Below are 26,888 nucleotides of genomic sequence, written 5' to 3' on the forward strand. Positions count from 1 at the left end.
ACAGTCTAAAGGATTCACCCTCTACAAGAATTTAGACCCCAACTACTACAAACAGCTCAGATTCAAGGTAGTTAGGGATATAACCAGGACCTGGCAGGAGATCTGTAATGGCAACTTGTAGGAAGTTGGCTCTGTATATACTAAACCAAAATGAGGAATAGTCTGCACAGAGTCCAGTGAAACTCCAAAGTTAGGCATAGGTAAAAGTAGATAGCACTTTATTCTCTATTTGCGGTAGTGTGGGCGAGCAGTAAGGCTGTATCAGAGGGTAGTGTTAAGCATTTGTTGTACACACTCAATCAGCAAATGAGGTCACACACTCAAAGACTGAACTCAGACTAATTTTGTTTGTAGACAAATAGTTATTTTATTTCTAGAACCAAGCCTAGCCTTGTTTACAAGTGAATGCAAGTTCAAATGCAGTTGTTTGAAATACAGGTAAGTCAAGGTATTGAAATTACTGTACAGATTACTTTTTCGCTACTTTTTGGATTACTTTTTAAGTTACTTTTTCTACTCAGTGTGATATGCCTAGAGATCTCACTGAGACATCTCCTAGAGAAAAGGTAAGTAAAATCAGTTTTGCACACTTGTAATTTTTCAGGTTTCCATAAAAATCAACTCCACACAACAGGTTTCAGAGAAAAAAACAGTTAATAGGTTCCTATGGAGAGAAATAAAGTTAACGGTTACCAGCTAAGTACACAGTCTTTGGGGTTGAGTTTCCGGGGTTAGAACAAGGGTTTCCCCAGGGTCAAGGATGCACTCTTGTTACACCTTCAGCGGCACTAGGGTGGCCGGTTGCAGAGTGATTGGCCAATGTTATCCAACGGGGATAGGCGGACTCCTATTGGTGGTTGCTTACTAGCAGGCTACTGGGTTGTGGGAGTAAAGCTCCTGGCGTTAGGCTCAGGGTAAAGGGGGATCCTGTTTAGCACAAAAAGTGCACCAACAGGGGAGGCTGGGTGCAGGATGCTGGTTTGGCGTCCGGTGCCCTGTTGATTGCAATGGGGATTCTCCGGTTTCAACAAAGACTGCAGGCTCGGGGACAATGATCTTCTGGAGATGACCACCAGTTGGAGAGATAAGTTGGGATGCCTGGGGATGCTGGGTCACTATTGGTTGGTCCACCCAAGGCTGTGTGGCTTCAGGTGCAGGGGTGTCTTTGGGAATCTGGTTTCTCTTGCCAGCTGTGGTCGAGGAAGGGGAGATTCTCCAGAAAGAGGCTGTAGGCATCCCTGGGAGATTCGAGGCAGGTTAGAAATCACATGATCTCGGGGCAGAATCGCCAGGGAGACCACCTCGTGGTGTTGGGCCACTCAAACTCAGGTTGGGGGTGTCAGGTGCAGAGTGGTGCAGACTCACAGATTTGGTCAGAGCTGGAGTCTGTGGGTGAACAAATCTGGTGTTCACGGGAGACAAAGTCTTTTCTTTGGAAGGCAAGGCCTCTGATTCTTGATGTTGCTGGCTGCAGGACACACTGGAGTTTCGCTTCTGCAGGTTCGAGGTAGGGACAGGCCGGTAGGGCTGGTGCCAAGTCCGTGGGCGTCGTCCTCTAAACTTCGGCACGGCTGTTCGGTCCTTCTTTTCTACTTAGTTGTTGCGTGTCTGAAAAGGCATGGTTCAGGGGTGTCCCTAAATACTAAATAAGGGGTGTTACAGGTAAGTAAAATGGGTCCTTCTGTGGGGTAGGCTCACCGCCTAGAATGCCACCCTCCAGTGGGAGTGGGGTGTATGCCTCACTCTGGTTGGCTGGCTCTCCACATCTGCAAGATGGCGGGGACTGAGTTGTGCTTCACCTTGTCTCCACCACCTGAGGGGTGGGTTTGGCAAAGGTGGAAACACCTCCCTTCCTCACTTGGCCTTCAGACCAGTTCTCCCACCCAAAGTGGGGGTCAGACCGGTGGGGACCAATTGCTGGAGGCAGTAAAAGGCCTGGGGAAGCTCACAAAGGCAGCAAGCCTTTGAGGCTTCCCCTTCGTGGATCCTGCCCATCCTGGGGAAGGAGGCTTGGCACCTCATCCCAGGATGTGCATTGTTTCAGACCCCCCCCAAGAGCAGCAGGCTCTCGACCCAGGGGGTCCAGAAACATGTCTGGTGGTGACAACTGGGGAGCAGCCACTCAGCCTTGACACTAGTGTTAGGTCAGTTTTCAGGGGGCATCTCTCAAGATACCCTCTGTGTGCATTTTTCATTAAATCCCACATTGGCATCAGTGTGGGTTTAATGTGCTGAGAAGTTTGATACCAAACTTTTCACTCATCAGTAAAGCCATTATGGGACTGTGGAGTTCTTAATAACAAACTCCCAGCACCATATACTCTTAATGGCATTACTGCACTTACAATGTCTAAGAATTGGCTTAAATACTGAAGGGGTACAGGGCTCACGCCCCTGTACCCTCACCACTGGTATAGTGCACCCAGCTAGAGGGGTGACTGATCTATGCCAGGGCAGTGGGTTGTAGGCATGGCACACAGGGATGTGTGAAAACTCATAGAAGAACTGGTGGTCAAAAAAAGGGAGAGGAAAACTTATGCGAACAGACTAGAGCCAATGCCTGACTACACAGAGAGTCTACTGATTCTAAAACCTACAGACAAGTGTAAGAGTGTAGATAAAAAGAAACAGAAAAAGTTTGATAGGATTTCCATCAACTGCCAAGAGAGGCCAGTGTCATCACGTGGTCATCCTTGAGTCTTGCTACTACTCCTCTAAGCCTAGAGGCAAATTGAGTAGCAAAGATCAAAACTGGACAGTAAAGATAGAGCCAGAAAGAGAAATCGACCACGGTCGGCCATTCATGTCTCGTGTGATGAAAATAATAACGCAGTGCAAGTGTGTGAAGGTTAAAAAGGGAGTTGGGAGGGAGAAACAAGAGCTTTAATATACATCTCTCTGCCAATCCAATTAAAAATGTGTAGCGGCAACTTTTAACAAATCGGTTGCGTCTCAAGTTGGTCAAACAGGGATGTGTGCCATGTCAACTCTTCACTTTGTTCTGCACCAAAACACGCAGCCTGCAAATTGTGTGTAAAGGTACAAGGCCTCTAAGGGTGGCACAATAAGTACTGCAGCTCTTAGAGGACTTCTCTGGTCACAGTGCCCTGGGTACCTGTGGTACCATTTACCAGGGGCTGACCTGTGGCCAGAGAGTGCCAATTGGTAACCCTGGGCGTGACACTACGCTTCGCCCACGTAGTGTACGTAGCGCTGCCTGCTTCGCAGTTTTCGAAGTAGGCGAAGCAGGCAGCGTTACGCACACGCCAGGGCGAGGCGTAGCTGCCTGCCGCCCACCACCCACCTGCCCTCCTTTTAAAACATACCCTGAATGTAAAATAAATAAAATTAAAGACACTTACCTGAAGCGTGGAGTCTCCGGGGCTCCCTCTTCCTGGTTTCCAACTTCTTCTGACAAATGCGCATGCGCGGACGCCCGTGCATGCGCATTTCTCGCAAGAAATGCGCATGCGCGGGCGTCAGCGAATTTCTCGCAATTAGTTGGAAACCAGGAAGAGGGAGCCCCGGAGACGCCGCGCTTCAGGTAAGTGTCTTTACTTTTATTTATAAAAAATTCAGGGTATGTTTTAAAAGGAGGGCGGGCGGGTGGCGCGTAGTGGGGCTACGCGGAGCGCGTAGTGTGCGTAGATTTGGGCACACTACGCGCTGCTTCACATAGCCCCACTACGCCCACCCTTACCAATTGCGTTTTGTTTTCAATGCAGTTTTAGGGAAACATCATAGGCCCTGGGTACATCAGCAGGTCAGAAAAAAGTGGGGGCAACCATGCAAAAAGAAGGCACTTTCTTACAATACTCTGTCGCTGTTGCATCATTACACTGTTTTATGGGGGAATCCAATACTTCCTGAAATATTTGAGGATTAGGTCAGTAGATTCTGGCAGCGTGTGGATATTAAGAGATTAGGTCAACTTTACGACAGCCAGGGGTTTCATTCATTTACTACATTAAAAGATGAATTCGGGCTCCAACACAGTTATTTCTTTAAATATCTGCAAATAAGGGATTATTTTCTACACAGACAAAAGTTGTCAGATGCACCATACTCATCTAAAAAACTGTTGGTTATATATGGGAATTCTGGTAAAGTTGCTATCAGCGTATTTTATCAGAAAACTGATTACCTCAGCTCAGGATGTCTTCAGGTATCTGCAAAATTAAGATGGCTTCTAAAAACTAACATAACAGCAGAGCAAATACAGGAGGCTTTAGATACTCTAGATAGAGCAGTAGCCTCAGTCAGCCTGAAATTGCAACATCATAGGACAAGTTTTATGTCGTATTACACACCCAAGCTCATTTCCAAGAGGGCAACATCTCTATCTTCTGCTAAGCTGTACTGCCCCAAATGCAAGCTCTTTGTGGAAGATTTGAAACATATGTTTTTAGACTGTCTAATGCTAATGTCATTTTGGAATGATGTATTTTCAACGCTTGCAGGGCAACTTGGTTGAGAGGTTCAGCCTACAGATAAGGACATTTTTCTCGGGTTCAAACACGAGGCCACTAGCTATGAGATGTTATTAGCCTCCATTCTCATCGTATGTGCCTGCCTATGTATATGTATTGCTAGAGCCTGGATAAATCCTACCAGCCCAAATGCTAACAAATTCTGGGCATTGCTCAGACAGGTGTTTGAGTCTCAACCAGCCTTAGCTAAGGTTAGAGGTCCTCACTTTTGTTTAAGACTCAAAAGGATCTTGTCCAGTCTTCAATGGGTTTAGTCCTGCAGCACTGTTTCATTTTGTGTATTGTGATGTCTTGCGATCTTGGTTTCTACTGCCTTTCCCTAAATTTCGTATTTAATTTGTGTAACACCTATCTATATTATTCTTAGCATGTGTTAAAGTGCTTCTTTTTGTCGTCCTGTATTATATCATACTAATGGCTAAATAAAAAATTTATTAAAAAGGCTTTTTGGTATTTGACGAGAGGTAGTCTTAGTAAATGAAAATGTCATGGTCTACAAGGACTTTTCAACAGTAGATGTGTTTGGTAACAAAAACTTCACTACAGGGAAGGTCCATCACCTAGTGGTCGATGAGGGTGTAGTGAACAGCTTGCTCACTTGTGGAAGTATCCGACAAAGAAACAGAGGGTTCTGTGTTAGCAAGGTAGTCAATTAGATGACACAGGACTTGTTGGCACCCTGTCTTTAACTGAAAGGGGAGAGAGAGCTTGAAAACACATGGGTGTGATTTTCACTGTTTAGACATAGGCCATTCATATACCTAAATTCTTTTTCATCTCCAAATACGTGGGGCATCAACATGGTTTCTTTTTTGCTCCTCTAGATGTAGAAGTGGTAGCATGTCTGGAAGATAAAGATGAAGCCGCCTATCAGGGAACGAAAAAAACCTACCTGCCAAAAAGGACTAGCAGATTTCCAATCCTGGGTTACATGCTCAGGACACAAGTAGTAAATGTCTTCCAAATGCAGATGAAAAATTGGCATTTGCATCTTAGTACAAGGCTTGGCCATGCGAAGAATAAAGGTTTAAAGTGAACGTAGGTAAGTTATGCTTGCCCTATAAAGTTGTAACTGGTTGAGTGAAAGACTGAAGTGAAAAAGTGAGAAAAAAAACTATTCTATCTGCAACAGATGCAGGATGCACCATTTACAGAAATTTCAATCTTGTGATTCTCGGAAAACAGGAAATGTTGAGAAGTGAGATGGATATCCATCATACAGCATGCAGTGGAGAGCAGGAGGTATGCAGTCTTTTAGGAGAGTGGCGTTCCAAAAACACTTGACTTCTCAGGCAGACTAGCAACAGACTCAAAACACTACTGCATTCAGTGCAATACTTTATCAGGGATTGCCATCATGAAAAGAATACTCAAAGCAGAGGATTTAATGCTGGTAAGGTCTAATGGCCCAGGTATTAAGGTCTTTAAATACAGTAATTTTCCCTTCCATTAAAAGTAAGTAACCACACTGTTACCCATCTGGTTTTGCATCATCTAGAATTGCAACAGAAGGCAGTAATCAATTTTTATGTGTGACCACAAATTATATGAGCACACTAAAATGTGGACATGTGCCTGCTTTTCCATGTGAATGCTCGGTAACCGTCTTGCAAATTTCAACAGTTGTTGCCATCCTTCTGGCACTCTTCCCATGAGTGGACGTTTTACCTTGGAGTAGAAAATGATGCAAGCTGACAAGCCAACGTGCTATGCTCTGTTTGGACTGTGGGTTGCCTCTTCCTGGAAAGCCAAAAGAAAAACAGCTGGTCTGATGTACGCAAGTCTTGTCCATGTAAAATCGAATGCATCTGCAGAAATCTAGCAAATGTAAAGATTTTTCTGTTGCTGTCGGATTAGGGAAAAATGGAATTAAGAATAACAGGTTGAAACAAAAAGCCAGTAGAGACTGCTATCCTAAACGTCAGATTGGTTCATAAAATGAATGTCTTTGATAAATAGAAGAAAATGCTCTTTTACGGGGCGGTAGGTGGCGCAAGAGCAGAATGGCCGCACATGAGTGAGGCTCCCGCAGGCTGGTTTCAAAATCCGTCATTTATCCTGCTCCACTCGGGGTACAAGGTTTGAAAAGGCGTGAGGAAAGGTCCTCATACACCTAGGGATTTAGCGGTGTGCAGAGGCCCGTCTTGCTTGCATACAGAGAGAGGCCCCACAGTGTAACACACGCTGAGCCTGCCACACGCCCACAAAGTGGAGGTGGTTCTTGAGACACGCCTGCACCCCCATAACGGAGCGCTGCGGAGCGGTTAGGATGAAAAGATCTCCGTCAGAAACCAGAAGGCGGGAAGCGCATAGCAGTAGCGCATACAGAGACATTGCCTCAGACAGCGGATAATTTGAAACACGCAACAGGGTGTTACAACTGTCCCCATTTCAACTGACATCTGCAGCTGATTCCCCCAGATTGAATGCGAGGAAGCAGAGGGGGCCCCTTTGAGCAGCGGATCAACCGCACTAGGACAGGACACAAAAGGACTGGGCTTCACTCCTTATGCACTATGCTGGGTGCAGCGCACAAGAGGTTCCCATACCTGCGACAGGTACTGGTCTGTAGAAGAGTGCGCCGGGACACGATTGTAACCTAAAAGCTAGATACGCAGGGAGACGGGTGTCGGGAATTATTCCCATTGCACAATGGGGAAAACAGGCAAATCATCATGAGCAAACGTTGCGGGCGTTACTTGTAAATAGTGACCGCACTGGAAGGCGCCCCCAGGCTGTGGAGCCGCCTTTATCTCTGGAGGATTCAGTGCGGGGTGTCTCCACAACCAGGGGCAACGGCACGAATAATAGTCCCACCAAACGACGGAAGAACAGTCATATACTGTTCAGATCGAGACAGGCTGCATAGTGTGCCACAGAGCCCGTTGCAAGCTAAAGAGCAGCACTGGTGCACGACTCAAGCCCGGTCAGACGCAGTCGCTAGCCAGCAAAGCCAGAACCAAGATGGGGGAAGACAGACACTCGTCAACCAAAATTGATGTTTGACACCAAAGAACCCACAAGGCAACAACAAGCGGAAGTGGACCCAGGAGCAGAATCCTCACCGCAAGAACAGCCCATGACAGACGAAGACTTGAAGACAATCCTGCTGGAAGTGTGACAAGGTTTTTCGGTCATCACAGATAAAATGGACACGATAAACGCGTATGGATGCGATAGCCCGGAAACTCGAGGGTCATGAGGCACGCTTAAAGGAAGCAGAGCAACATATCTCCACTGTCGAGGGCACTGCTGATCATGTGCAAAAAACGACTGCACAGATTGATAAGTTGCTTAAAGTTATAGCAGCTAAAAATGAGGACATCGAGGCGCGTAGTCGGAGAAACATACGCGTTTTGGGAATACCGGAGAGTACAAATATGGGCAAGCTGGAAGAGTATATCGAGAAGATCTTGATAGCTGTGGTGGACATGGAATTACTCTCCCCTCATTTTATAGTAGAAAGAGTTCACCAATCCCTTGGGCCGAGAACACCTCCTGGAAGCACCCCCAGGCCTATCATCGCTCGCCTGTTAAACTACAGGGACAGGGATGTTGCACTGCGAGTGGCCAGGGAGATAAAACAATTGAATTATGAGGGAATACCTTTCACCATGTACCGGGATTTTACACTACATGTACAGGAGGAACGACGTCGATTCCTGGCAGTGAAACAAAAACTAAGGCAGGCTGGGATCGACTACGCCCTCCTATACCCGGCTCGTCTCCGAGTTACCCATCAAGGAACACAAACGTTCTTCACCAAACCGCAACAGGTGGAAGACTTTCTAAAGCAACTTCGTAGGCAGAGAAGACCGACGCCAACGCCAGAGGGCTCACCACGACCTCATTCACCAGAAATGGACTAAACACCGCTGTAGATGGTGATTGATAGAGACAGTGTACTGCATTAAGGCGCGTGGGCATAGTCGCGCTTGTCACGCAGTACATGAGAACGGGACAAGAATTGCTGCGCACGAGGAATGAGGTCTTACCAATGCAGGATGCCGATCGAGGAGTATAAAGCTACGATGCAGCCGGCCACCCTCAATCTACCCAGGGACTAGCGGAGAGGGTTGCTACACCTGACCTGACTAGAGGTATTTGTGAGCCAACCAGATGCATTACCCTACCGAGGAATACCCCACTATTGTTTTAAATTTTCTTAGGCTTTTCCATATTCTCTTCTCGAGTTCGAAATGGGAGGAAGTTGATCTCACAGTTAGAATGGAGAAGCTAATGGGTGTTGGGGGGCGGGTGAGGGTCATCTATCTCTGGCATGATTGGGATACTTCAGTGGGCGGGGGAGGCGAGGGGATGGGAGTTTCAAAAGTACAGTGACCCGCATGCACAGGATGTTTTAAGCATGAGTGAAGTTCTGAGTATGCACATTCCGGAGTGTACAAGCTCGCAGAACACAGTTCAGTTGGGGGCGAAAGGATATAATGACACAGGAGGATAGAACTACACTAAGAGTGCTGTCTTGGAATGTCAGGGGCCTTGGGGATTCGAGGAAACGGAGACAAGTATTAGCTTATCTAGATAGGCAACAGATACACGTGGCATTATTACAAGAAACCCATCTAGATCCGAAGGCTCAAAATCACTTTGCGAGTAAATGGGCGGGGTGTCGCTTATTCTCTTCCTATTCCTCGTATGCCCGTGGGACAGCAATACTCTTCAAAAAACAAATTTGATTCGAGCAGGCAGGGGTGATCGAGGATACACAATGCAGATAAATTATTGTATGGGGGAGACTGGGCAGAGACTCAGTTACGATTGCAAATTGTTATGGTCCTAACACGGATAGCCAGGAATTCTTCACTGACTTGTGGAGCAAAATACTGACAGTTGGTTCCACCCACATAAAAGGGGGGGGGGGATTTCAATGTCGCTTGGCAACCTCACCAGGACAGATCAAACGCAGCCACACACCACTATACCAACGCACAGGAAGCATTGCAGGGCATAATCGAGGAAGGTGGACTGATCGATAGCTGGGGACACATGCGTCCGCAAGCACGGGAAGGTACGCATTTCATGTCGCATAGAGGGACTTGAGCAAGGATAGACTATTGTCTGCTATCGAAGGGGTTGGGGTCCAATATACGCAATGTGTTGCATTTGGCCAGAACATTCTCGGACCATTGTCCGGTAAAGGTATCGCTCACCCCACCAGGATATAACTGCCCTAGGCAGAGTTGGAGGCTTCAGCCCACGGCTTTGTTGGATGCGGTTTTCCAAGCGGAATTAGAGGAGGAGATCAAAGATTTCTTTGCTAGGAATAAAGAATCAGTTGATAGTGTAGAGGTGATCTGGGAGGCTTTTAAAGTGACGATAAGAGGATTCTGCCTCTCAAAGAGCTTTGGGGTGCTGCAGGACATACGGCGCACGTTACAACATCTAGAGCGGGAATTAAGGGGGTTGGAGAGTCAAATGGGAAGCAGAATGATGGGACAAGTGCAAAGCACCTTCCGAGAAAAATTAATAGAATATGAAGAAACTGCACAGAGTTGAAATTTAGGGGACGCTACTGGGTAGCTCGTAGATATGGGGAAGGGGAGAGACCAGGTAAGGCATTGGCAGAAGTGACAAGAAGCCCTCAGTTTAACACTCACATATTGGAGGTACAAGGCCCTGGTGAAATACAACAACGGGATTCATTAGCCATATTGGACACGTTTAGCGCACACTATAGCCGGTTATACACTACTCAGACATGGATCGCTTGATCTAGATGACTTCATGGGGGAGGTGGTGCTTGGCTGGCTCAGCGATGCGCAGCGAGAATTCCTTTGTCATCCATTTGAGTTAGACTAAATTAGGGAAGCAATAATGCAGCTGAAAAATAGGAAAGCGCCTGGATCAGACGGTCTACCGGCTGAATATTATAAAAGCTACATTGACATCATGGCGCCAGTGCTAAAAGAGGTGTACGAGGAATCCCTACAGGTAGGAATACTGCCCCCCTCGATGAGAAGTCATAGTTACATCCCTGCTGAAGCCGGGGAAACCCCCTGAATCTTGTGACTCATATCGGCCATTGTCACTGATGAACTGTGACACAAAGAGATTAGCAAAAATGCTGGCTAACCGTCTGTCCCTTCTAATGGACAAACTTATACTTCCAGATCAATCCGGGTTCGTACCAGGCAGGGCGACGTCACACAACCTCAGGACACTGTTCTCATTGATCCAGACAGTAGCACCCGAATTCCCACTTGCCGCGGTGTTCCTAGATGCCACCAAGGCGTTTGATTCAGTGGAATGGGACTACTTATTCGGGGTTCTACAGACGATGGAGTTCCCACGTTTATACCTCTTGTGGCTCAAATTACTGCCTCAGTCTACTGCTAGAATATTGAATAATGGTCACTTGTCTCGGCAGCTCACAATCTCCAGAGGCACCCGTCAGGGGTGTCCGCTCTCCCCACTCTTATTTTTGCCATTGCGGTAGAACCGTTGGCTTCCAGACTACGACAGGTTCACCGAGATAAAGCGTTCCGCTGCTGCCTCCGACAAATATTAATATCACTCTATGCAGATGACAACGTTATAAGTTAGAGATCCGCAAAACAACATAAATCCCCTATTACAAGAATTCATAAGATTTGGTAGACTTTCTGGTGTTAGTATTAACTGGGGGAAATCTCAGGTTTTTCCTCTTACACCAGCGGTGGCTCCATTCCAACTCTACTTTCCACTAGAATGGCGCCACACAGACTTACGGTATCTTGGTGTACAGATAACCAGAGACAGTGACAAAACAATAAGAGCGAATTACGGCACAGCCATTGCGCGACTAACTACTAACATCACACGTTGGATATCATTACCCCTCTCGTTGGCGGGCCGGGCATCTCTCATAAAAATGATAATACTCCCGCAATTTCTTTATTCCTCAACGTTCCCTACCATCCTGGGCGACAATATTTCAACACATTACGTTCCGAACTTATTAGATTGCTCTGGGGAGGGAAGCAACCACGACTTAAATGGTCAATACTAACCAGACCATATGACCAGGGGGGTTTGGATGTCCCTGATTTTGAGGTATATTTTTTAAGTGCTCAGGTGCATTATGCCTACTACTGGGTGCACCCCCCTCGCTATATGCCCCAAGTGGCGGTAGAAGACTGGCTCGCGCACCCAGTACCGGTAAATGGACTGATACATGAACCTGCGCGCACACGTGCGACACCACCCACTACTATCACTGGCATGGTCGATGCATGGTACCAGATAACAGCGCTCCTAGGCGTACCCCTTCTTTACTCCCCTAGACTGCCACTATCTCATCATCCTGGTCTATCCCTATTGCAGGAAAAGGGATTCCTCGACCTATGTAAGCGTGCTCATACTAACACATGGGGAGATCTATTTCACGAAGGAACATTCCGCACACTGGAGACCTTTATGCAAGAAGTAAGGCACACACCTCTGGATGTATTTCTGTATGTGCGACTACGGCAGGGAATGCGGGCGATTCTCCCCGACTTCCCACAGGAGCCGGAATGCCTCAAGCCATTGCACCAAATGTTGGGATCCACTGATGGAAAGCACCTGGTGTCTGCCTTATACAGCACTATACGCATGCAGAGAATGGGAATTTTTAGCCCAGCCAGACTACATTGGGGAGAGGAGTTGGGGCGGGGCATCACTGATGACCAGTGGCAATGTTGTTGCCTCCAGACAACACATATTTCGGCTAGTAGTAGGTTACGAGTGATACACTACAAGGATCTACATCGCCTATATTATACACCGATAAAGAAGCTAAGATTTAAATTAACTGATAATGACAGATGTGAAAGATGTAGACAGCCAGGGGCGGGTTTCCTGCACTTAGCTTGGGAATGCATTAGAATGCAAGAATACTGAGAGCAGGTGTTCGTGGCGTTGGAGAAAATGGTGAATAGTGAAATGGAGAGGGATCCACTCCTTGCGCTTCTTGGATACACAGCACAGATACCTAAAAAGTACAGGAAATTTGTAGCTATATCGCCATTACTGGCAAAACGGAAGGTGGCCTGCAGGTGGGGGAGAGGCCGAGCCCCGAAATTCAAGGAATGGTTAGCAGATCTAACGTACTGCCAAGAACAGACTACCACATATACTGAACTCATGCTTCCAAACCCAACGACATATGGGGACCATTACAAGGATATCTCCTCTCACAAGGCCCCGAAGACACACCTGCCATGCCGCACTTGACAAATGATTAATAGAAGTGAAGTATAAGCAATTGGGCTTTTTTCTTTTTTATGTCACAAACATGCCATGCTTGATATGGCTGTTGGCAGAAAAGGGGGTTCAGTATCCATAAGGAAAGGGAGGTGACATGTTGCTGCTTGTGTATACGCTGTACTCCAGGATAGTTCAAACGTGAGATTGAGTTATCGTTTCTGATCACCCTGTGTCATTGCTCTTCACATAATTGTGTTGATTCACATAAGATGTTGGAAACTGAATGAGCATCGAAAAAAGACTAAGAATGTCAGTTATCGCTTTGCTGTACTTAAGAATATGTATTGTTCTGTAATGGTCTAAAATCATAAATAAAGTTAAAAAAAAAAGAAAAAAAGAAAATGCTCTTTTACAGTAAAGGCCTTCAGCTCCCTTACTGTCTTTGCTGAAGTAAGGGCAAGAAATAGCACTGATGTACACAAGATACATTTTAGGTGTGCCTCATGCATAGGCTTGAAAGGTGGCATCATGAGCTGATTCAGAAGAGTGTTCTATATTCCCATGGCACTGGAGGGCGTTGCACTGGCTTGCAAGCTATAAAAAGGCTGTTCATGACATGATGCTGTGTCCTCTGCTCTCCAGAACGATAAAATTGCTGCAAGTAAGGAACCACTTTTTGAGGATGCATGGAGATTATGAGTTAAAGTTGGTCTTTGCGCCATCTACAGAAAGGCGGGCATTAGGTGTTGAGAGTTTGTCACTGCTAGTGCGCATAGCAGCATCAAAATAATGCTGCCGCCTAGAGGACTGTTCAAATTGCTAAATTCTAGGTGGTCAGGTACAGGCGGTCAGGCTCAGAGACTTAAGGTCATGATCGAGGATCTCTACTATGTGTCTGGAGAGGAGTCTCAGATGCAATTGTATGTGGAAAGCCTAAGCAGTTCACTGTACCAGTACTGGTGGAGCCACAATGGGCTTTCCTCAGTACCCTTTGATCTGGGGAAATTACGGAAAGGCGTATGTGGATAGGATTGATCAGGTCATCGAAAAGGTGACGATGCCTTTGGACCCTTTTTTATAGAACCTGCTGACATAGTACTGGGATTTTTTTGTTATGCAGAGTGGTGATCAGGTCTATTGTCAGCAGACCCAGTCTCTGGAAGATGTAATTCACTTTGTTTTGGTCAAGCTTCCATTCATGCACTGCTTAATTTGAGCAGGTGGTTTACAGTGCTCGGCACCGGCACTTTATTGTCAACACCAGCTCTTACGTCAGCCTTCCAAATGGTGGCACCGTTTGTCTTGCTTTTTGAGGAGCACAACAGCTGTTGCTTAATAATTAAATATACATTAAAATTTCTAATACCAGCCACACAAAGCTAGAAGAATTGCTTGGGTGGTATGCATTAGTCATCTTAATGTGTATTTGAAGTCTGAATTGTCTCGCTTGTATGAGTATGATGGCTAGGAATGAAAGTACGAACGTCATTGGCAGCGCTAGTGGAAGCAATGGGTGGTGCAAGCTGGAGTGGCCTCCTGACAAGGGCCCTGGCACTTTTTTGTTTTTGCAAATTAAGCACTGAATTCATTTCAGAGTACGCAGCTGAGCACATTTGCCTGGCTGTTGAGACAGCCTGAGAAATTTCACTGTGATGACCCCCTTGATGGGGAGCACTACATCTCAGAGCATCAGTGCCTCTTCTGATAAAGAAGTTGTTCCTTGTTTTGCTATCTATTACATCAAGATCCTATTGTCTGTTCCAATCATCCCGGATTGACCTGCAAGTCTCAGGAGTAACTATTGCAGGTCTAGCAGTATTCCTTGCAGCTGTAGTATGTTGACAGGGAGCGTCTTATCACCAAAGAGAGGCCTCTGGTCATCAGCACCTGCATTCCATTTACACGTCCATTGCCATTACAATCCTGTCTGTCAAAGGATGGAATGAGATGCCCACTTTCGAGACTGGAAGGGGACCTCTACCATAGCAACTCTTGTTTTGAGCCTTTATGTCACCTCGATTGTTCCACTCCATGAGCTATTTTTTTTGTTGCCATTGATGGTCCAGTTCCTGCTGCCATAGTCTCATTCGGAGTCCATAAAAGAGTAGTAGACTTATGCAGGATGTTATGTGCCCCAGCAAGGATTTGTACAGTCGTAACAGAACATCTTCATATAGAGTAATTTTTGACACCACTAGGCATTTCACCATCCTTATTGTTAAAGGAAAGGCCTTCCTTAGCGGTGTGTCCAGAATTGCTCCTAAAAATCATGTCATCACTTTCTATGGAACATTTCTCACTGTTCAGAATCAGATTCAGATTGAGGGACAGGCGGATGTAAAGGCGTTTGCCTCTTCCCTTCATGGAGCTTTGACAAGCCAGTCTAATAACCATTTTGTGCCATGAAATCATCCATAAGCTCCAAGCCCTTTGTGAAAATCTGTGGTGCAGACTGGAGTCCGAAGGGGACCTATCTGAATTGGTAGTGCTACCCCACCACTGAAAGGCAGTCAAATTTCCTGTAGGTGTGATGTATAGGAATGTGAACATATGCATCCTGGAGATAAAGGGAGGCAAGATATTTTCCCTTCCTCAAACATCACAATGGCCATTTCTTAGAGGGTCATAATCCAAAAGGAATATTTTTTTCAAGAACCTGTTTAACTCTTGAGGTCCGGAACTGGTCTTCATAGCCAGTTTTATTGTTTACTTAAAAGACCCTGTAGGAGAACCCTTGGACTCTATGGGATTTTGGGCCTCTATTGCTGCTTTCAAGAATATCTTGTAACAGCTCCCACAAGCGTAAATTAGGTTTCTTCTTGGATGGATGATTTGCTGGCTTCTGTACAAATGTGAGTGTGTCCTGAATGTACTATTTGCAACGCCCAGAGGTCCAATGTAATTGACTCCCAGGCTGGGGTTTAATAGAAAATCCCCCCAACCACCACCATCGACCAGCTGCGTTTGAGATGGCAGAGGAGGTGCAGTGGACGGAGCTCAGTAGAGCCACGGTCTCTTCTGGTTGTCCTGGATGTGTGACTGGGAAGCACCTAAATTCCCGAGAGATTCAACCATAGCCTTGTCTTTGGATTTTGTTGGTTGTTTAGCCCTTGTCATATCCAGCTTGTCTGGAGGGATACTAGCATAAACCCTGTTTTGGGTAAAGTCGCATCTGAACACCTGTGATCGTCTGGAGTCCAACGGCAAAAGCACACTTTTCTAGCAATAAAACACAATTTGCGCACTCTAACCTAAATTACTCACTCCTATTCCTGGCCCACCTCAGAGTCATGGGGGGGTTAGGAGATTACATTTCTTTACTGATCCTAAAGAGGCCTGGGAGTGGGTGGAGCAATGTGTCGGTTCCCCCTTGTTCCAAGTATTGCACGCCAACACGGGCCCTTCAATAGGTAGACAATGGGGAAGCAAGGAGTGGCAGGGGGCTTCGCGGCCGCCCAGATACGCTGACCTTCAACAGTTAATAAGGGAGTGGAGAAGCGCACAACAGGCGGTAGCAGCATTCAGAGATTCGGCTCCACCAACTGGTGCAGAAGACGACACTAAATCCACCAGGGACGTGGGCTCCGAATCGTCTGCCCTACTCCCGCTGGGTCTTGGCACACCGCCCATTGTAACTTCGCAAACAGTCGACCACATAATTTAACTGTCTTTACACTTGCAACACCCATAAAGAACTTGCATATTGGACTTTCTTGCTACACCTGACAATGCAACTTTTTCTCAGGAGCCGACGCACTAGGCTTCTCATGGTGAGAGATGCTATTGTCTCCGCCAGGTGCTGGATGCTGGAACACACAGGTTTGGGCAGGATAATAATAAATGAGATTCTAAAGTGCCTGGTTATACTAACAAGTATGTCCCCGCGCTGCAGCTAGCCTCCCATGTTGCTTTGGTAACATGAGATAAACCTACAGGCTCAGGGAAACTATATGTAGAAAAGCCAGGTTTTCAGCTTTTTTCGGAAAGTCTTTTCCAAGGGTTCTGACCTAAGTGTCTGAGGGAGGCTGTTCCAGTGTTTAGCAGCCAGCCAGCGGAAGGATCTTCCTCCCATTCTTGCTCTTTTGATTACTAGTAATTTCACCAGTCATGTCTCCAAGGGATCTCAAAGCCCGGGTAGGGGTGTAAGGGGCCAGTAGACTATGTAGGTAGCTAGGTCCCTTTCCCTGCAAAATGCGGTGGCTAATGCATAGCGTTTTAAAAAGAATTCTTTCCCTCACCGGGAGCCAGTGTAGGGTAGCGAGGGCATTTCTGGACGGAGCCCTCCTGGGTCGCAACAAAACAAGGCGATAGGCCGCATTTTGAATGCATTGCAGTCTTTGTATACATTTCCCATTTGCTCCAAGGTAGAGAGCGTTCCCATAGTCCAGGCGAGACGTCACATCTAGCGTCTTTCTTAGGCCCTTCATTATTCAGAAACATATCCCAGCAACAATTCTGGTGGTCAAAGGCGAGCTTAGAGTCCAGCCACATCCCTAAGTTCTTAACCTGGTAATTGGGGAGGGGGTGGGGCCCAGGGATTGTGGCCACCATGCCAAGGACCAAATGGAAGGAGCCTTGCCGACTATTAGAATCTCCATCTTGCTGCCGTTCAATTTGAGGCAATTACCTGCCATCCAGGACAGCTAGTTCCTGTAAGCAGGTGGAAAAGTTGATGGCTGCCTTTTCGTGGGATTGGGATAGTGACACCACTAGTTGCGTGTCATCCACATATGATACAATACTAATATCGTATTTCGTAATCAGGTCAGCTAGAGGGGCCATGTATAGATTTAAAAGGGTGGGACTGAGAATGGAACCCTGGGGGACCCCCGTGGGCCAGCCTAATGTTTTTAGAGTAGTGCAGACTTTGAGACACTTGAAAGCTTCGATCCTGAAGGAAGGATCGCATCCATTCCAAGGCCAATTCGTCTAGCCCTCCTCTTTTGAGGCGTTGAAGGAGAAGTGGGTGGGCGATGGTGTCGAAGGCGGTGTTGAGGTCCAACAGTACCTGTGCCACCGTCTGGCCGTCGTCTGCGTGTCTGCGGATTGTTTTGGTTGATAGGAGCAGTGCTGACTCCGTAGAATATGTTGCCCGAAAGCCCGATTGTGTGGGGTGTAGTAGGCTGTGCTTATCAATGTGCCTGATTAGCTGATTGTTGACCACCTTACGTGCAATTTTGGCGAAATATGGCAGGTGTGAGACTGGACGGTAGTTGTCCAACTGGCTCGCATTTACCCCCGGCTTTTTCTTAATGGGGATGACCACCGCTTCCTTCCATCGATTTGGAACCGTCCCGGATTCAAAGGAGAGTTTAAGGATGTGCCCAATATAGGGTACCAGGATCTCCATGCTGTCTCAGGGTTTTGGGTTTTGTCGGGTCACTTGGTGACCCGGACTTTATACCCAAGGCTGTGTTTTTAAGTTCGTCATCAGATGGGTGGTCAAATCTGGAGAGGCACTGTGTCCTCTACATACTGAGGCAACCAGCGACCAGCTCCCCCTCCGTTACGAGCCTCATACGGGAAAGTGGTGTAAATCTTGCTACCTTCTCGCAAAGAACTCTGCGATCAGGTTGCAAGATTCTACTGAGCAGTTGTTTGGCACCGTGGTTCTGGCAAGTGATGAAATGTCCTTAAAATAACGAACAGTTCTCGGGACGAGTTTTCAGCCTGCTCAATCCTAGTATTATAATAGGTTGCTCAAGTCCTCCTTATTAGTGAATGATAGGCTTTAAGCCTTGTTTGATATTCAGACTTCTTATGTTCGGAGGAGTCTTTCCTCCAAATCCGTTCCGAGCGTTTGCATGAGGACTTGGCTCTCCTAAGTTCATCATTGAACCACGGGCCGTTTTTGACTGTCTCCTAGGGACACTAACCGACCAAGGGGCAACTAGGTCTAGCGCCTCGGTAATCCTTTTGTCAAGCGTGCTACATGCAGTTTTGGTATCCTTGCCTCCTGGTGGCCCTCTCATCTGGAGAGCGTGATTGAAGTTGGCAGCGGAGAAATTTGCCCATTTCCTCTGCGACCTCCCAGCCCCCACCTTCTTTAGGGGTGGGGGGTTGGGAACCGCAGCGCTAAAAGGGAACAGGTAGTGGTCGGTCCACAGAACAGCGGTAGGTCTATTAATTGTTAATCTCTCCCAGTTGGCAAAGATTGGATCCAGTAAGTGGCCCTGTTGGTGGGTAGGGAGGGAAGATTGCAACACCAACTGTAGTGCTGCCAGTTCCTGACAGCTCCTGCGCTGCGAAATTGTTCATATCGAAGTGTAGATTCATGTCCCCTAACACCAGCACTTTGAAAAATCGGAGTGCCGGTTGTATGACTTGTTCCCTGAGGCTCGACGCAAATAGGGAGCTAGGTCCCGGAGGTCTATAAATTAGATAGCTGGTGCATCTCTGCTCCTTTTGGTATTTTATGATACTTGTTGTTGTATTATCTTTGATTGAAGTTCTAGCCTACACAGTCCAAAACACCCCCTACTGATACCTGGCCCATTTACTGGGTGGAAGCCGGGGTCACAGTCAACAACTACCATGTCAACCAGTACTAACTTTTAATGTTGAAAGGGATGCACTTCCCTTTCCATAGATATGCAGTTTATTCATACGTATGCCGTTGAAAGACAAATGGCCTTTATTCAGGAGTCCCACCTCATACAAGCAGAGGCTTTACGCCTGCAGGAGAGGTTGAGAGGCCAAGTCTATACCACCAACTACTCCACATATGCCAGAGGGTCTTGGTGTGGATCCAAGCAGGGTTCATGTTTATAGCAGATAACACAGTGGTAGAGCCTGATGGCCACTATGTTTACATTGAGGGCTGACTACAGGGCCATCAGCTGTTGCTTGGTGCAGTCTATGCGCCCTACCACGAAGAGGCTGCATTCTGGCACAGGCTATCAAGGGTGCTTACGTGCTGGAGTGGTCACCCATGGGTGATAGGGGGCAACTTTAATAGTGCACTTGACATACAACTGGACAGATCCTTTCCGCACCTTCCCTGCACTGCTGCCACCTCTAACTCCTAGACACTAACTACCTGGTTACATCAACGACGCTTGACTGATGTTAGACACAGACACATTTTACTCTCGTGTACACGTCCTGCATGTCCAAACAGACTGCCTCGTCACCACTTCAGATATAATATCCCAGATCACACAAACTGGACATCTGGGCAGGACCCACTCTGACTACAACCCACAACACTTGCGCTTATGTGGGGATGACAGCCCCTTCCCTATCCCCGTGTGGCCCATTCCAGCAACTCTATTGGAAGACTCACCATTCAGAACTTCCTTGTCAGTTGTATCTCCAAATATTTTGACACCAACACAAATACCACTTCTTCCGATCTCATTGAGTGGGATGCCTTTACGGTAGCCATTAGGGACACTGCCAGGGAAATGCCCTGAACATACGACGTCAGCTAGGCATAGAGGTCTAGAGGGTAGAACAGATGTTACTCCAATTCGAGGGGCCGGGACAGACTACCATAGATGAAAGGGTGGCATTGGAACGGGCATGGAGCGAACATGCGGAACTACTGGAACAACTACGTTGCCTTAACAATGCAGCTCATACTGCTAAGACACTCAAAAGCTGACACGGCAGCAGAGCTGCTCATCTAGCTGATAAGGCAGAAGCAGCCGCGACACCCCATACTCGAGATACGCTTGGGGTCAGATAACTGCAAATACTCACAGAGGGACATACACAAGGCAATCACACACTACCACATCTACTACAAGTTGACATCTGTAGTCATACTGAAAAACCTTGAATTCTTCTTTGCACCCCTAGTCCTCACCTGCACAACACGGAACAAAGGGAGGAACTTAATGGGGAAATTACACTACACGAGATTCAGGAAGCCATTCGTGCACTTGCCCCAGGCAGGACCCCTGGCCCAGATGGACTACTGCGTGAATTCTACATAACATACACTTCACTACTGGGCCTTAGATTGATAACCTAATACAATGAGTCCTGGCAATCACCCACCTCCCGCCCACACTACACGAGGCCATCTTTATATTGATAAGCCAGGTAGGGACCCAGAAGAGCTAGCCTCCATACGGGCTGCTGGCTTTCCTTAACACTGCTTACAAGATCCTAGAAAAAATACTGGCTGAAAGATCAACTCCTATGGCCCCCCCAACTGGTGCACCCTAACCAGAAGGGTTTGTAACGGCCAGGACTACCTCCCTAAATCTACACTAGTTTTTCTGTGTTCTTAAGTATGCTCCAATTGCATGGCCGCTTTCAGGTTGCATGGTAAGTGACCTAGAAAACACATTGGAATGGAATTATCCATTCAAGGTGTTGCCCCCGCTAAGGCCTGGGTACACATTTTCTCCAATTAGTCAAGCTGTTATACACCAAACAAATGGATAGAGTCAACACTGGGCGGTTCATATACGACTCAATATCAATCCACAAGGGCACCCAGCAGCGTCGCCCCCATTGCTGCTCTCATTAACAATGGAACCACTGCCCATATCCTTAGGGAGCAAGGCTGATGGTCCCTGTGTGACGGACAACACAGTGTGTTACTGTATGAAGACCACATGCTCTTATATCGGAGACCTCACAGCTGTCCGAGACACCATAGGACACACTTTGGACAGGTTTGTGGTAGTCTCTGGTCTAGGGTATATCTACCAAGGTTATTCATCTCCTGTACCCCCTTGTTTATTGAGGCAAAACTTTGTGGTTGCGTAGTCCATTTGGACTTGAACCCTCAACCCCTAAACCTGGAAGGTTTTTAAGGCTAGGAATAGTGTGTCTAGTTTGAGGACATTTATGTGTTGGTCTGTAACTCTTTCCTTAGCACCCCGATGTCCAGTTTCCCCATGTGCACTCCCCAGCCTGTGTGAGATGCGTCTTTGGAGATGATCACTGTTGAAGTTCGTTGTATAAAACGTCTGCCACTTATGTTGTCCAACCTCCACCATGTCCTCTCTACTTTTACCTTTTGTGTTACAATCACAAGATCATCCCACCTCCCTGGTGCTTGAGACCATTGTTTAAATATCCATTCCTAAATTGGTCTCGTATACATTCCGGGATAGAGGATCAGTGGGATGCCGGAGGCCACCATGCCCATCATTTTCCCCACAGTCCACACTGTCAGAGACTGACCAATGCAATAACAGTGAGCCTATTCAGTTAACCCTTAAATCCTCTGAAAGGCAATTGCCTCCCCTGTGTTGATTCTTGGTCTGGAAAGATCTTTTTCCTCTCCGGCTCCAGTGATTGGTCTAAAATTATTTACTGTGTAAACTGTGTAGTTTGTCCATGAATGTACTGATGCTTCTTGTGCATTAGGAGAACAAGCTTCCTTTTACTATACAGTAGTTTAAGTAGGGGTATATGTGTATCCTCTTCCTTCTCAAGTATGCTTTCACTGCAGTGAGGGATTTTGTGAACATTGGGTGCTGATATTATGCCAAAGGATAGGAATCTGAATAGGTATAGTATGTGCAGGCATCTCTTGTGTATGTGGTCCATGGGAATGTGTAGGTAAGCGTCCTTTAGGTCCATAGCTGCCATAAAGTCTTTTCCCACAGCTGCAGCATTACTTCTTGTAGTGCGGTCATTGAATTTTGTGGTTTTATTAACGTGCTTAGGGAGCGACGGTCCAGTATTGGATGTAGTGTTTTGTCTGGCTTTGGCTCTCGAAAATACACACAGTAGTTTCCCTGGTTGACTTCTGCTGGGGTACTTCTGATGCCCGCTTCTGCAATAGTTCCTTTATCTTGTGCTGCAGACATACCGTTTCATCTTTCATGTGTGGTCTTGTCATTGGTCTCAGACCTGGTGGTGATTTTACAAGTCCTTTTCAGTAACCGTGTTGGATGATGCTGCGACCTGGTCTGACATGACCCACTGCATTCCTATAAGAAGGCTCCTATTCTGCCCCCCACTGTGGGTGGGAGCTGCTGTTCTGAGTCATTGGGTTAAGGAGCTTGTCACTCTAGAAGGCTATCATCTCTCCTTTGCTCTTCCTAGATAGGGTTGGAGCAGTGCAGTTTTCTGGCCTGCATGCTGGTAGGACGTTGGTGATGTAGTGGCTTGGAAGCTTCCTCTCTCAGGCAGTCTCCTCATGGGGGTTATCCCTCTTTGCTCCTGTCCTCGAAATTCCATTGGCCATTGGCTTCTCACGGGGCATTGTCTTTTCTTAACTGCTGCAACTTGTCGCCTACCAATAGCTTAACAGTTGATCTCCATTAAAGAGCATGCTAGTGATGCTCACCTGCACCTCATTCTTGAAGGACACATGTCTCTCCCCTCAGGGTTGTTCGCGTGACCACCCGCCTGCCTGCTGTATCCACAGCAACTAGTGCAGACTTCAGGGATGTGTTTGCAATGGTCTTTCCCTCCTCCAAGCAAGGCTGCCCATTCCTGAAACTACTCTGGAATCTGTTTTATTAGTTCCCCACTTACTCTAAATGTTGGTGGGCATAAGAGTTCAGGAGTGTTGGAGTTTGCAATACTCCACTAGGTTGCTGATCCTTTCTACTTTATGACTTTTCATCTCCACGTGCTTGCTGTCCTTCACCGGGGCGGCCCGGACAATGTGGGTGCATTGGCTCTCTTTCTTGCAATGGCCACGACGAGTGAATCCAAGGCTGTATTGCACCGTATGGTCAAGGGATCTTTGGATGAGTGGGTTCACTTCTTCACCCTTAGGTTTACAGCTTTACAGGCTGCTGGCTCTCTAACAGGATCCCTTCTCAGGTCTAGAATGTTGTGCAGCATCAGGAGGCATTAACTCATGCTCTATAAGGGTAGGACAGTTTCCAGTAGAAAATGTTTTTGTGCCTTCTTTTTCCATCTGGACCCCACATTTGTCTCTCTTCACCACAGCGCTGTACATGGCGATGTCATCTAGATGGTATAGTCTAAAGTGTAGGAGTCAAGTACCTTCTCTGGGAGTCAACACTCACTAGTCATCAACGCTACTGATGTCCTGGAACATTCCCTGGCCTCCGGGTCTTCTTCGAAAAATATCGCCTGTGCCTCCTCTTGTGGTTATGTAGTGGTGAGCGTTTAGAGTTCAACTTATCCTACCTCCTCCTGGTTCTGCTCCCCTGGTTGTTTCCACAGATTTCAAAATTCCATCATGAATGACTCAAAATCCCGCTATTTCTGTGGGATCCCCGCCATTTCGACTTCTTCCAACTGACTGAGCACTGTTTTCAGCGCCCGGCCCGATATGCGTCTATCTTTAGGGCTAGAGGTTCAGCTGCCATGTTCAAATGAGAAAGTTTCTCTGAGGGACATCTTTCACTGGCGCCCTTGTATTAGAACCTGTGGGTCTTTTTCTGCAGTTGTGTGGCTCAGCTTAGACAACTAGTCCTTCAGCGTCTGACCCTTCCACCTGCACGCCCTCTGTGCCCTCGATGGTGTGCTCTTCGCTCAACAAATTTATGTACCTCGTCATTAGCTTCTCTACTTTTGCATCTGCATGGTGGCGTAGTGTACATAGTCTGTTTCTCCCTGGTTTTTAACGTTTGTGGCTAAAACTCAAGGCATGATTCACAGCCCTCACATCTGTAGTCTTTAAGTAGGCCTAGGCTGCAGCCCTGACGAGTGCTTCTGGGTGAACTTATGGTGGTACTTGGGACAGAACCTAAAATACGTGTTTTCCATGTCCTCGCACAGATTTTAGCCCCGGATCGTGCATTCCTTCAACTGTGTGGTCTGTTACCCAGTGTTCTGCCTACATTGAGGTGATCTTTGGTGGTTGTCAGATTTATTTTGTCTTCCTTCTCTATTGGTGTTCTCTATAGACTTTTACCCATGATGTATTCATTATGTTGATTATCTTTGGTTTTTCCTTGAGCGTCTGCAGAACGTCAACTGTTGCTTTGTGACCCAACTGCGGAAAAAAATCTTAAGATGGCAACAACACACAAGGTAACAGCAGCAACAACAACAAATGAATGCACAGAATGTGAACAAAGAAAAGATGCACGCTGCCAAATAGCGATTTCTGTAACTCCAACGTACAAAGTAATTTCTGCTTGATAATTGGTTGTTAATCGGATAGGTGGAAACATGTTACTAGCCCTAGTCAACAACTGCAGGTCCTTTTTGATAAACCCAGCAACTACAATCACCAAATTAGAGGTACACAAGGTACATAGAAATCAGTCTCCTCAGTGTTCAAAATGTTTAAAGTTACAAGGTAGTAAAGGTTCTTTTCTGAAAGTGTCAAAGCATTCCATGAGATCAAAAACCTACAAACTACTTCACAGTAGAGTGGTAAACCATTTTATTTTGTGCTCCAATGTGTATCCCCCAGTAACAAAAGAGCTGGAACGACACACAAGTATTCCACTCTTCCAATCCCACAAACCTACCCCCATATCCTGCCAAAACAGGAGGGAAGGGCTGACATTAGCAAAACAATGCAACAGAGCCTTCACAAAGCAATTACTCCAAAGAGCGCTTTTTGGAGACCAAGTGATCACCGTTACCCAAAGGGTAACTGATGAGAACCATAAATCATGACCTAAACAAAAAGATGTATTGGCATGACAAAAAAAATTTAAATATGTTATTTACGATTTGGGTTGGTGTCCATTGGATGTTTTTGATGACGGATTGTACCTTTCTGCAAACAAAGAAAACGAGAAGCTTAGAACATTGTCAAATGCAAAAAAATAATTGCAAGCCTCATTTACAAAGGCCAGATCAAAGTTGCAAGTATCTCAGAGAAAATAAACTGGGAGAATAAACCACTCAAACTTTTTTTTACACTGAATTAGGTTTTAAGGTTACTAAAATCTGTTTACAAGTGAAATTCAATCTGAAATGTCATGCACACCCATCAATGCAAGAACATTCCAATACATTCTGCTCAATAAACCACACACTTGATTACCTCCTCACTAAAATATTTATGATTTTAAGTAAAACTTAAATGATTTTCATGACTTAAGCATAGACATCTTTTCCTTTACAATACAAAATTGTAAGTGTAAACTAGGCTTCCACATAAAACTCATCTATTAAATAATTAGCACTTTAATACATATGTGGTCCTGTGTTAAGAATAAGCTTGCAGTTGTTGCAATATGAACACATTGTGCATATTTGATACTAAGTACTATTTACAAAATGTACACAAGGACAGTAACACTACAGAAAGGATTATTTGAAAAGTTATTAACTTGTGATTCTAGTTCCCCATCACAGAAATAATCGAAGTTCACACACACATTGTGAGGAAAAAATAATATTTCTAAATGCAGATAATACTGCAGTCTAATATACTCTAAACTAGCCAAATTGTTTTACTTTGATGCATACGCTTGAAATAATATTAAAACTTTACAACACAATGCAGCATATGAACTACCCTTGCTGTTTCTATTCAACACATGAGGAAAATCAGCCAGATGGGAAGCAGTTATGAGACACAGAAATTTCATACTGCTCCTTTAACGGTTTCAGTAGGACGTTGGGTCTATCAGACGCGGCAAAACTACTGGATGGTGGTGAACAGGCTTACTATAGCAACAACAGAGTGGTTGACAGACACCTAAACAATTCCTTCTTGGACTAATGCCCCCACCAAAAAAATGCTACAACTATATGCACTAGATTTGCGTACTAAGCCTCCTCTTAGGCAGAAGAATTGCTACACATTGCTACAAACTACACATACACCACACCCCTTGGACAGGTAGGAGACAGATTTGCAGAAATGGCAGAGGCTGAGGAATGCCGACTGCGTAGAGAGAGACAAGACGAAAATGTGGACAGCTATCTAGACATGTGGGGCAGGATGACAGATCGACTAATGGAGCCCTCCGGAGCTAAAGATTCCCAACATATGTTAACTGACCGGCAGCTTCGGGTTGAGTTGCTCCTTTTCTTTTTAAGAAGGACGTCAGGGTTCTGTATTTTACGTTTTACCATACCAAATTCACTGGAGAAGAGGCATGGGGCTGTATTTAAGACTTTGATCAAGATTTTCTAAGATGAAGATCTATGATTACAAGTAACTTTTCGTTCACCTAACTAGCTTCCGTGATGGTCAACCATTTTGAGTCAATACCTGAAAGATAGCAATAAAAGGAAGGCAATAACACTGTAAAAGAATAAATACGCTAACTGAATAAATTCCTTAAAGGGGCTCTATAAACTTGGGTATTTGACTGTAGTCCGGAATCTTCGCAATGGTGATGCCTTCGA

At 46.1% G+C, this 26,888-nt stretch overlaps 1 protein-coding gene across 2 annotated transcripts in view; it reads right to left on the bottom strand.

The window, feature by feature from the left end:
- AFF4 (ALF transcription elongation factor 4) overlaps positions 1-26,888 on the bottom strand; it is an 862,537-nt gene that overhangs the window by 414,694 nt on the left and 420,955 nt on the right. For both annotated transcript variants that reach the window (XM_085618067.1, XM_085618066.1), the window contains exon 9: positions 25,254-25,302. In XM_085618067.1, the coding sequence (XP_085474193.1) occupies positions 25,254-25,302 (49 nt within the window). The remainder of the gene's footprint in view (positions 1-25,253; positions 25,303-26,888) is intronic.

This window comes from Triturus cristatus, chromosome 7 (assembly GCF_964204655.1).
Source record: "Triturus cristatus chromosome 7, aTriCri1.1, whole genome shotgun sequence".
NCBI classification, from domain to species: domain Eukaryota; kingdom Metazoa; phylum Chordata; class Amphibia; order Caudata; family Salamandridae; genus Triturus; species Triturus cristatus.